Raw genomic sequence first — 13,336 nt, 5'->3', positions numbered from 1 at the left:
AAAACTCGCTGTACTCTTGAACGCATTACGTTTTAGGTAAGATGTAATAGCAACAAACAACAATGCACGTTCAAAACAAAACTTTTTGACAAAATTAAATTTTATAATATCTGTACATTTAACAATATGTTAACTTGATTAGCTAAGGTATTTGTTTCCCGTTACTAGCGCAATTTTATCATTTTCCGGTAGAATGATTAAAAGAAAAGAAATTGTACAGAACAGGAACCAAAAAAAATTGCAAACGGCAGCAAAATACGCGATCATTATCTATGGCGCATAAAAGAAGAATTATGTTTCAACCTTGGTACGGAAAAAGCTATGAAGAAAACAAAGAGATGGGTATTGAATTCGAAATGACCTGCACTGAAAGGCCCGACAGATGTAGCAGTTATCTGCTCACACTATTTGCGAATGTAGTTTATTGTGACTCTCTATATCCCTAGTCCGTACCATCTTGTAGAAGTGTAACCGCAAGATTTGCCTCTACTATGAATAGGCTGAACAAATAACCTCGAAGGCGAGTTGATTTATGTTTCCGGCCGTTTCTGATTCGGTCATTCTCTAATATCCCACCCATGGTAGTTTTAAGACACAACATATTCATGGAAATAGTTTGGCTATTGCAGCCGTTAGCTCTGAATTTGATCAAAACACTTAAGTAAGTTAGTAAAACGAAATTATTATCAATGGTTTTGCATTTATGATTAAAAATGGCGAATTTGTTATTAAGGATACGAATTTATATTCAAAGCTTCGAACTAAACATTGTTTTTGAAAAAAAAATTCAACATAAAGAGCAAATCTGTGTTTCTATACCGGATGAGCAATTAATTCATGTTGCAAAAGCGACAGAAAAAAAGTTTGTCCCAAATAATACAAACACCAACTTGAAGCTCGCACTTCAAACCACACATCACGTCCAGCTTACACTGTGGCCGCATGGAAGGCAGCCTAACCAATCACCGTCATACCACACTGTAACCAAAGTGCGAACTGCAAGTTCGTTTCACGCAACTGCATCCTGCGGCGTAGTGTCTAGCGGCCCACAGCCAATGGTGGGGCGGCTACTTCGGAATTCGATATCACTGTCACTTTCGTTTGGCCGCTTCTCTGGCCACATTCTACAGCTAGCGTACGCCACGCTGTCCCTCTCATCAAGGCGGAAAACCAGCATACTTATGTACACTTTTCAGCTTTTTTGGCGAGTGCTTTCGCTTTTCTTCTGCGCGCCAACTGGAATGAACGGGGGAGACTTCAATCAGCGACCAAGCTACGACCGACCGGCACCGTACGCAATAGAGGGGAGCTTGTTAGAGAACTTCGTAGCCTTCGCTGCTGCCGCCTGGTTGGTATATTGAATGGATGGCTGAAGCCTCCGTGCCTTCGGTTACCTATGCAGAACCCCCATTCACTTGCAGCCGCGCGTTCGTTTTCGCAGGAGAAATGGAAGGTGCACAAGTTGTACGGTTTTTCGGTATAAAATGCACGATCTTCTTCAATTTATCGACAGTATCAAGACCAGCGTGGTCAAGAAGTGTAGTGTGTGGATTAGTTTGCTAACTACCAAATCCATGCGTCGACCATCCAAGATGAGGTCGTTAACGCTGCTGGTTAGTGTTCCAATATGGGCATGGTTTGGGGTTTTTAAGTTACTAAGCGTGTTTTAATCAAAAACTTTAAGTGTGTGTATTCGTGTATGTCATTTGTGTGTATGTGGCGTGCATTTATTTCAATTTTGGTTAATGAGTTTCGGTACTCGTTTAATTGCTACGACCGTGAAAACAACATCCAGCATCGAACTAGATCTAAGATTTCCAACTAAGGACATTTGAAACATAGTTATTCTGGTGCTAACATGGTGAACATAGTTACGATTGTGCACTGGTGCAAAATGTAAACTCTTTAAACACACCAGCTGTGAAAATTCGCCAACAGTCGAGTGCGCAATTAAATAAAGTGATGTGCGACGATCACCTGATTCTTGGACGTTTACCTTGTAACGTTGATAAGGATGCTTGAAGCAGCATTAAACGGACTTGCAGCAAATGCCATTGCAGGCAGGCTAGTTTTTGTGAGCGATCAGCTAACACTGAGCACGTGACTCGTAACAAATGCACTGCGTACTAAAAATGTGACTTCGAGAACTGTGCCTATAACCCACCAAGCTTACAAAAGTGTTTGCGCTAGTTATGTAAAGCATGTTGCAAATATTTGACTATTGCGAAAGTAATCAAAACGACCGGATAATGATTGCGAGGCAAAAAGATAAGACTTGATTTGGAATTTAAAACGTTTTTAACGACGAAACGAGTGTGTTTCGCTCTTGTGTAACACTACCTCCATTACATATTTTAAGTGTAACGTTGATGGTTTAAAATTTGCGCATGGGGATACATCCCTACAATGCTGATTAGTCACAAATATGAGAAATATTATCTTTAAGTTGTGATGTATATCCTGCTCATATGACTAATCCCTAATTTGTTCTTCATCCTTTCCTCCACACTGCGACAGGCCTTCGTGGGCTGCCTCTGTGTGTCTTTGGTTCTAGCGGACGAATCTGTTGCCATTCGACAAAAGCGAAGCCCTGCTCCGTTCTTCTTCAACAAGGGTCACGACCACCACGAACCAAAGTGCGTCTGGGAGAAGAAGTTGGCCTGGAAGGAGGACTGGAAGAAGGTCTGGGAGTCGAAAAAGGTGGAGGTGTGGAAGTCCGAGTGGAAAAAGCAACAGATCCCGGTCTGGAAGGTGGTGGAAGTTCCGATCTGGCGCGAAGTAAAGGTGCCAGACTGGAAGATCATCAAGAAACCGTACTGGAAGGAAACGGAAATACCAGCCTGGAAGGAGGTACAGGTGCCGGATTGGAAAAAGGTCAACAAACCGATCTGGCGCGAGGTGCAGGTTCCAGTCTGGAAGGAAGTACAGGTGCCAGAATGGAAACAGATTTGGGTTCCCGACACGGTCAAGGTTGGCATTCCTGGCGAAAAGTACCTAGGCAAGGACGAACACGGTTGGGAGTACACGAGCCATGATCTGTGGAAGAAGAAAATGGTCTGGAAGCCCCTGTGGAAGAAGGTCTGGAAGACGGTCAAGAAAGAGGAATGGAAAACCGAGAAGAAACTCGAATGGAAGGAAGAGTGGGTGCAGGTGTGGCGTACCGAGAAGAAGCAGATCTGGGTGAAGAAGAAGGAGGAACTGTGGAAGGAGGAGAAGGTCGAGATCTGGCGTGTCGAGAAGAAACAGGAGTGGGCGACCGAGAAGAAGCTCGAATGGAAGGAAGACTGGAAAGAGATTAAGGTCCCAGCCTGGAAGGAAATTCAGGTCCCTGCCTGGAAGAAAGTGTGGAAACCGGTCTGGGAGAAGGCCTGCGTACCAGTCAGCCACGGATGGCATTAGTCGGAAAAGCGCACTAGATATAGTAAGCACCCAGTAGAACTCTTGCTAGTGGTTAGAATGATAGATTGTTTTCTTCTCTATCGTTTATCCCTTTCCTATGTCTTCCTCGTAATAGTTTGTAATGATTTCAGCTTTTGTTTTGCGTCGTTTCGTGCGCTCGTCGTCTTTAGTCGATCTTTTCTATCCTGCATTCATTCTGTTTTCTTAATCTCAACCAGTTCTCGGTTTCACTTTTTCCTTTCTCAACTTTTAACATTTTCCAAACCGCTATCGTTCCCAGTAGTATTCAAAGCATTATTTTCTTGCACATTTGTGCACATCTTGAAAAGCGCCCGTAATTTCCCGCGAGCGAATTATTACATCATCGCCCGTATTAAGTAGTTCCCACAGCTACTGCCAGTTCATTTGCAGACACGTTTGGTCGTTCCGATCTACGTGTTTCGACTTCCGACCTGCCTCAATTGTCCATCTCGCTACTGCCGAAGGAAGTACCGTATACGTCGTTGAAGACGAGAGACTTGCTTATTTTTATTTTCCATCCCAGTCCATCTTCAGTCTGACAAACCGTCGTGTGATGATCGTTGTAATGAGAGTGGAGATCATTTTGCACAAACATGAGGGTAGACAAAAGGGTTTCTGGGTCTGAGATGAAAAATAATGATTTCCTCCCTTTGTTCGAAAAAAAAACGCAGACGCCATCATCGCGTATCAAGCACGGGAGCTCAGCAATCATCGTAATGTATCGTTTTTTTCTCGGTGCGATCACAGTGAAAAAAAACGTAGGCTGTCTGGATTCATTGTTTTACCACTTGATCCAAACAATTGGCAGGTGTGTTTTGCTAGAAAGATGGACAAGCTAAAAGAGCCACGTTATACGATCAACACCATCGTGTACAAGCAACGGTGACATTCGACCTCCCACTCGTATCATGTTATGAGTCCAATATGCGTTTTTTGTTGTTGTTTGTTATGCACGATCGATAAATGATCGATTCATCGCAATTTGCAAGGTAATTTAGCATGTAACATGATCAGTTCGGGCATGCTTTTTCGATCAACTTGTTGCTTCTACGTGCTACGATGAGATCACCATCGAATCATTTTTTTTACCACCACTGAATGTTTTGTTGTTGTCTTTAAAAAATCGATGAGCGATTGAAGCGCTTATGAATCGAATCGAATTTTCATGCTCAACACAGAAACTTTATTTGTGTTGATGAGTATTTTTTGCTTTTCATCCATTTGTCGATCTTACGTCGCTCATCGCTAAATTGCATTAGCGTTGGCCGCTGCTGCATTCAAAGCGAAAGCACAACGACGCGGAAGTTTCGTTGCGAAATTGTAGACGGACAATAGCGGTGTTTTGATTGGAAACGAAATTACTGAATGCTTATTATTATTTTATTCTCTTCTCACTTTTCCTGCGTGATCGATCGACTAGGGGGTTAGTGGCACAATACACATATGGCACGAAACGACAGATATAATGAGACGATGCTAATTAGCTTATCCGTGCTGTTCGTTTTCAGTCAATCAATTTAGTCAAAAAGTGTGAACGATTGTTGAAAAGTCAGAACAACTACATATCCCACCTAGCGAAGAACAAAAGCAGGTTCAGAAGTTAATGCGAGGCAACGAAAATGAGTTTTTAAGAATAGGACGCTGGAAGCTGTTCGCTAAGGACAGTAAAAGAAAACGATTAGGTTTCAACACAGGACAATCAGGACAATAACGTACGACCGTTTTTCTGCCATACGAGACAAAGCAACCCTATACATAATACAAAACCAATGACTTGAGCACACTAACTAAAAGTATTTGCACATGTGCCCTGAACCAACATCGCAACACAGCAGTGAGAACGCACGAGCGCGTTTAAAACAGAAGTACCTCATGCAAACTATCACACTCATCGTACCTTTGTAAATAATTGTGTAAATAGTTGTTATCTCATTGAACAAGCGAATGCTCCATTTGTCAAATTAAAAATGAACTGTGAAACAAGAAACAACATTTCCGATGTCCACTTTTTGTTTTTGGGTGGGGATGGGCTAAATGGCTAAAGGTAGTATTTTGTGTTTAAGTGTGAAAAAGGTTCCGCCGAAGCGACGTGAACATGGTGCAAAGGCATCAGTTCCCGCTGTGCAGTACATCAGAGAGAAAAAAAGGCGAAAGAAATCGAGTGAGAAACAGGTGGTATGTGAACCCGACATAAATCCGCTCCATCGCATCTGCTTCCGGTTCCGGTAGATTCCGCATCGGGCGGTTCGTTACGAATGGAAAGTTAAAAGTTGAAAGATTTTATAAAGTAAGTAACAAATAAACAAAAAAAAAGGCCAAACACATGGCTCGTAAAAAAAGCTCACCATGATGCTTTTTGGCGGCCTGCCCAAATGCGTATGGAGCAGAAAGTGGAATTTCTATTAAACGCTCCATTAAAAAAAAAACCATCCAAAAGGGTAAAAACTACTGCTGCTGTTTGGCTGTGACGGGTGCGTGTATGCGGCAACGATCACAAATCATTATCGCGTTTTGTGATACGCCGCAATGGTGGTGGCCTTCAGCAATGCGATAGCAGCCGGTGCAATGCGCCGTGGCACGTTGTAGTAAATGGGGAAATGCACTGTTTTGTGCTTTTTTTTGCCGGTCCCAACGGTTCGAGTTTTCTTTCCGTTCGCTGCAAATAGCCGCTCTTGATCTTCGTTTACGCGCATTTGGCATTCACTTTGACGTCGACCACGCGTTTTCCCACGTCCCTTGCAGCTCACTCAGTGGTGGAAAACGTAAAGATGAGAAACGAAAATAAAACGGCTCTCTGTACACCACCAACCCTTAATGTCGCCGCCTAAGAAAGCTTTGGTGGGGAATTTGGCCGTGCCTCATTTTTTTCCATCGCAGCTTCCACATTTATAACTTAGGATGATCCAACGCTAGGCAGTTAATGGAAAACTGCGTGGAAAAGAAGTGTGACGCAAGGTAAAAAATGTTACATGCACTATCAAAGCAAACCATAATCAACGCGGAGAGAAATTTTCCGAAAGCCAGTGAATACATAAAAAGCTTTGAGCACCCAAAATATAGACAGTCAAATTTACACTACGCTTACATAATCACTGAGTTGCTACGTACTGAAGCAGGGCTAGATAAGATGGCACGATTAGCCGAAACATGAAAAGTAACTGATGTCATCAGCTTCAGTCCGAAAATGAAATTATACCAACAATATGAACTGTGATTACACGAAATGATGATAGAACTGTCGAATGCAATAGTACATCAAAATGCATGATAAACAATAGCAAAAATTGCAATCTTTTTCTGTTTCTGTTAGCAATTCACAATCTTATTACATTTTTCTGCGTTCTTCCTATCGCTAACTTCATTTAGCCGCAGCTGGATAGTCTAATCGTGCTTACGTGAGAGCGGTCCGGATAAGGTTTTGTAGCCGTTCTATCGTGACGTTTCTACCATTAAAACCACTCTTAGCAGATTACTACAATTACACAATTCATGAAAAATTACCATTGCATTATCATGGCAAAGACTGACTGAACTTACTACGGTGGTATAATGGAAATAAACCAATATAATCTATCTATATATATATAAAATTCTCGTGTCGCGGTGTTAGTGTGCAAACTCCTCTTAAACGGCTAAACCGATTTGTATGAAATTTTCGCTAAACGTTCGTTAGGTATGAGAATAGGTTTACCGCTATTTTTCGTTTCGCTAGGTGGCCTCTGGCCATTATTATGAGTTCTTTTCGGTTTTTCCTACGGGAGTTATCAAGTAGGCATAGCCATTTTTTCAACACGAATGTTGAACACTACTAAAACAAAAAAGTTCTAACGAATAAATCAATCAAAGTAGGTACACATGATGATTTATTTCTGCAATTTTATTCATTAAAGCGTAAAGTGAATGATAAATAAGTAAAAAGCAAGTGTGTGAATAATTATCTCTCTCTTCTTGGCTTTAACGACCTTACTGGTCACGTCGGCCATTTCTGGCTTACTAGACTTATTTTTACCACGTAGCGGGATAAGTCAGTACTTGCTACGGGGGGACGGTCCGGATGGGATTTGAACCCGGTCCAGCGTGGGTACCGGCGCCGTTTATCACATGCACCACCGGCGGTGGATAATTCAAAAATGCTATTTAGTGATTTGCGGCTCGGTGGTACATGTGGAATCGGCGCCATACACGGAAGGGACTGGTATTAAATCCCAATCGTCAAGGAAAGCCAGAAATACCTTCTGAAGTAACAGAAAAGAAGAAGAAGAACCACAAAAAAGAAGCAAAATTTGCGTTGATTGGGAGTATCATTTGGATTAAGAATGGCAATTATTTAAGAATTTTCAAATAATCAACGATATTCTCTAATCGTCACTCTTAATAGTACCACACGAATCAAGATTGAACACTCAAAACGTTTGCTTTAATTACAAAACGAATGTTTAAGGGCAAAGCTAGGTTTGCCGGGTAAGCTAGTAATTACATAAGGCTTACTACAAAAATGTTGTGAAAAGTAAAAAAAATATTGCATAAATTGAATTTCCAATAAAATATGCCTAGCTGTGAATGAAAATAAAAATCATACATGAAATTTTTTTTTTTTCATTTTTTTTAATTCTCGAAAGAACGAATCTATTAATACGTTCTCCAGTTATTCGTAACAATATTTATATTTCCGCGTTTTTATGTGTTTTACAAATGACAAGTACAGATTGCGAATATGACATATAATTGTAAAAAAAAGATTAGTTAGCCTTCTACGTCTTGGTAAGCAAACTACTACCGTTTTCGATCTTAGCCTTTGGCCCTGGCTTGACAATGTGCGGCTTTAATTACTGAAAATTGAAAAGACCAATTCTGCTCATGGCAGGCACGGTCAAGAAAAGATTTGAACCCACATCGGGACGTGTTGTTTAGTCGTACATTACCTCAAACGCAACATATAAATACCTATTGCCATTTCTATTGCTATTACAATTAGTTTGGTTCGCCCACATATGAAAAGGATGGAATTAAAGTACATTCTAGGTACTGACAATAAACTGATAATGTCATTCGAAATTACAAAAGAGTTCAATGCGTCGTCAAATCAAATTTCTGTGCAAAAGCATAATAACGGTTCCCACAGTGAAATATTTCAATTCGTAGACCCTGTGCAGGCACTGTGCCGACGTGATGATTTCATCGCATGCAATATCTTTACATGTTTGCAGCACACATTCACTTGTTGCTTAATTAATCACTTTTGTTATTTTCAAGATTCTTATTCAATTTTACAACATTTTCGCTAAATAGAAAGGACACAAGATAAATAATAATAAGACTACAAAAATTTTAAGTTTTTTTTAATCGACTACGCTTAAAGAGCATATAAATCTGTTTAAATTATTAACATATTGTATTTTTGATGAATTTAAAATGCCCTTTTACAACAATTGTTTTGTACATAAAGCGCAAATAATGCTAACTATGTAGAAATATTCTCTGCTCTGCTCATTCTTTTGAAATGATATTAGCGGATAAATTTTCAATTTCACTCTCAAAAAACATTTTGAAACATAGGTTCCCGTACTTCTGCAATCCGCATACATAAACACAGTGGGAAAGTAAAAGTCACAAATCCTAGCCGAAATAAGATTTGTCCAAGAAAAAAAACTGATTTAAATTGATAACAACAAAAAACTTAACTGTATTTTCTCCTTTTGATACATTAGGTAATAGGCATAGATCCAGTTTCCACCAAACGTAGTCAGGCATATACCATCATGATTACATTAATAAAAAAAACCACGTGTATTAACAACCAGTATGTTGTATGTTCGAACCTGTACTAACTAGTCCTGGATGATTACTTTTCAAGACATAAACTTTAATGTTGAAACATACATATACAGCTACTAGTTTTCTGATATTAAATACAAGGTTTCGGATAGATTAGAATTGTGATTTACAAAGTTAAAGCTTGTCAAAGCTTGTAATGATTGTTGCACATTCGGTATACATCTCACCGTATACGTAGATGTCTTTTTTAATGATATTAAGGAAAAAAGTAGTACCGAAATATTTAATAACCAGAATAACAAGTAACGGGTTAAGTTAAAAGGCCTCGTAAAAAGTTTGAGACCTTGGAGAGCAAGTCCATTAGGGTGCATTCATAAGGCAAGCCAATTAATGGTCCACGAGGCTGGATTCCGTTATCGTACCACCTATGCGTCTCAAAGAGAGAAGAAGAACAGAATAACAAAAATTTTGCAGCGCAAAGATCCTAAGGTCTTCAGGACATCCTAAGACATTCCAAAATAAATTTGAAATGTATGTTCACATTCTACGAGGTGACTTTAAAATACTTGTAATTTTTTAACGAATTTTAAAATGATTCAGTAAACGAATACGAATACAAGTGAAAAAAGAGTTGCTAACTAAACAGAAATTACAATGTTCGTTGCTGATTTTAGAATATACATATAAAATTAAAATAAATTAAAAATCATCAATCTTATCCTTCTGCATCGGCAGCATGTAGTCAACAGAGATTTATTGCTTATGTTCTGTTCACATACTTGAGTTCCTTAAATTGTCTGTATTGATACACAAACTACGATTTTCATGAGTTCGATATTTTATACTGTGACATAATTATTAGGATGTTTCCATCTTTGCGATATTTAATTATAATATTTCATAAACGTGACTTCCTGATGCCTTGATTGATTTACATTTTTTGTCTTTTTAGTTGACCAAATTCGTTTTCATGCGAACTACAATTGCAGCAGTGTTTGTAGCTGCACTAACATCAACCTGTTTTTCTCTTTCAGTTCATTTCCCTTAGCCATATCTGTAAAAAAAGGTTTCATTCCGTTTTGGTATGCAGTAACCTGGAAGTAGCTACCATCAGTTAAAAGTATGGCATCAAAACATAGTCGTAAAAGCAAACGCACAGTTTTGCCCTATCAGTGCCACCTCTTCCAATCGCTGCGTGTACAAGCACGCGGTTTGCTATGTAGTAAAGCGAACCCATTAAATAATAGTTTTCCAAAAACTCGTTTTTCTTTGCTGTCGAGCTTATCCTACCCGCAGCTTCCCGAGAAGTAGGAAACCTCGACCCGTTCAACATTCTCTACGGAGAACCCTCATATATTGTGCGGCGGAAGCGATCCAAACCAATGTTACGTATTCACACAGCATGTGGAAAAGGAACACTGACGATGCCGATCCCGTCAATATATTTGCACGTGTTTTCTCCTTCTTCTACAGATTACTTCAATCACACATGCTTCCTAATCAGATAAAGGCAATTCGAATTCACGTATACGACCAGTTTACTTCCACCTCAAATCCACATCCAGATGGAGAGCAATATCGCTGGTAAAAGTTAGTTTCAGTGACACCTTTTCCCATTAGCTAACGGTCAATAATTTTTCATTTATCACTGAATGTTGACGTAATGCAAAAAATACAACTTTTTTTTGCAAAATAATTAGGTGCAAAAATGAAAACACATTACGAACGAGACAGAGAAGAATGAAAGAACTTATTTGATTATGGACATATAGAAAATGAGAAAGCGTTTTGTTAGCAATGAATTTAACCCGACGACACTTTGACTAAATTGCTTAATAAGCATGTACTAAAACGTGTCAAACGATCAAACAAGTTATGCTTCTTCCATCACATACCCTCAGGCTGTTCAATGCCAGGGTTACAATCTTCGCTTATGCATGATCATGCATTAGTGATCTGCGCAAGTTGATATTTAATAGTTCAATTATGTAAATTAATTTCAAGTTCACTGCAGTAAATCATTTCACTCGGACTACCGTATGATTAACACCTATCAACGGAAAATTAGTTTAATGTCAAGACATCGCAATTAACTCATCAAATCCTTATGCACATAGATGTGATGCGATTTTCAAGAGAGAAATGAAATATCGCTCGAAAGTATATTTCGCATTTACAAAGTACTGAGCGAATAGAAATTGTTGGAATTGTTATGTCACAAACCATCCAATCGAATTTCCATCCACAGCTGTGTTTTACATCACTACATTCTTATGGGAAATAATAACATTATCATAAATTACATTTTACCAGCAGCATTTGCATTCAGGACCCTGCACGCAATCAGAAAGGGTATTATTGAAAGGAACGTCGAGTACTCTTCTCTGCAATCACCTCGCGATTGCAGCACGTTGATTTTTATTTCCTGCTGAAGTTGGGTCAGATTGCACGGAGAAAGTATTACCGCTCATGTCCGTATCACGAACGGAACGTACAGAAATAAAACAAGTTGGATGCTGTTGTTAAATGTGGGTGAGGACATTATGCAATAGAATGCAAGCATTAATATCCCCTCTTGACCCAATTAGTTTGCGCAAAACAAAAACACTTTCGACAGAGAATTGAGTGTGTAGATGTGACCGGTGTGCAGAGAAAGAGAAAGAGTGATCATTTATCCAGACCACTGTTTTCATCGGTGATAACGCTCCAGGTAAAAGCGACATAGAGCAGGAAGCAGTGATAATTTCATAACAGTACAACCCTCCAGGTACTCCAGGTGCTGTGTCATCTATCACACCTCCCCACCCATGATGCTGAGCTTTTCTAACGCTCCGTTTGCATTCATCGTTCCGCTAAAGTGAAAGTGTTTTTGCAGAGACACATTTTCCACTCCTTTTAAAGAATCTGGTAGCGGATGAAATTTAACAGTCAGGAGTATAGGATGTAGCTTGCCCTTCTGTAGGAATGTCACGAACTACTGGGTAACGAGCTTTTGCAGACGAACGACTCAAAGTCTCTATAAGTTAATCAACCAACCTTGGGTAACGAGCTCAGTAACCCTTGCTTCCGAACCACGGTGCATTTCCATCGTGCTGTGTGTTTTTTGTCCCCTACTGATGTCTGTATGTATGTTTGCGATTCATGTTTCTTCTATTGCCTTTCTTCCGTCATTCGATGCCACTTGCTTACATTGCTAGCACGATCCCGTAGGAGAGCTAACCAGTTATGAGTGTCCGATCGAGCCTATGCAGTATTTGGTGGCCTATTTTGAGCCTTCTGACATCATGCAAGCATCGTGCAGGCAGTTCCTTTTCCATTCGCTTTTATATCCTACCTGCTAATGCAGAAAATATTGCATAACATTTCCGGCTCTGCAGTTAGTATTCACCGTTTTGCTTTCCGATGATATCTGCCCCTTGCATTATTCCGTTTAATTATTTACTTGCTTAGGTCGATTCTCAAAAAACATTTCAATCTTTTTGCTTACTACAGAAATTATGATAAAATATCTGTTCGACACCAATATTTCGGATCGTTTGAAATCACTAATCAGCTCGGAGGTTGCATTACGGCTAATACTTATTTTTCAGATATTGTAACTATAATAACTAACTTATAATCTATGCACTGACACTAGCATCTACTACATTTCTTAGTTCGCTCTCTCTCGTACGCACGTTCGCGTTTTGCCTACGCATAGGCGCAAACAATATCCATGGAAGATTTTGGGCTTCTACATTAATAGTGTTACGGCGCGGCTTGGTGGAGGAGAGATGATAGTGGCACCGATCTCTGCATGATAAGACAGGGTATCAAATCCCATGTGGAACTCAGGACTAACTACCCTATTGCTACATGTAAATAAAATTAAGCCGTAAAAGAAGAAGTTATTAGATATACAAGATTAGTTATTAGATTAGATATACTGAAAATGTGTATATTGTTGCTTTTAATATAACCAATGTTGTCTTAACATAATCAATAGAATTATCGACAACTCGATTAAAGGCACATAAAAAAGCCTGTTTCATTGCGTACAGGAACTAATGCTCACTGTAAACACTTCTTCATGTAATGACTTTTTTTAACTAATTCAATGTAAATTAACACATTTGAGGAACATAAACCAAGCATTCAAAAT

General features: G+C 39.4%; 1 protein-coding gene across 1 annotated transcript; it reads left to right on the top strand.

Moving 5' to 3' along the window:
- Positions 1-1,497: 1,497 nt before the first annotated feature.
- LOC125761878 (golgin subfamily A member 6-like protein 6) lies at positions 1,498-5,592 on the top strand. Its single transcript, XM_049423435.1, has 2 exons — positions 1,498-1,613; positions 2,518-5,592. Exons 1-2 carry the CDS (start codon positions 1,575-1,577, stop codon positions 3,397-3,399), a joined length of 921 nt encoding a protein of 306 aa, XP_049279392.1. The 5' UTR covers positions 1,498-1,574; the 3' UTR covers positions 3,400-5,592.
- Positions 5,593-13,336: the final 7,744 nt, after the last annotated feature.

Source organism: Anopheles funestus, chromosome 2RL, assembly GCF_943734845.2.
Source record: "Anopheles funestus chromosome 2RL, idAnoFuneDA-416_04, whole genome shotgun sequence".
NCBI lineage: Eukaryota > Metazoa > Arthropoda > Insecta > Diptera > Culicidae > Anopheles > Anopheles funestus.
This window is presented reverse-complemented; position numbering and strand designations above follow the sequence as displayed.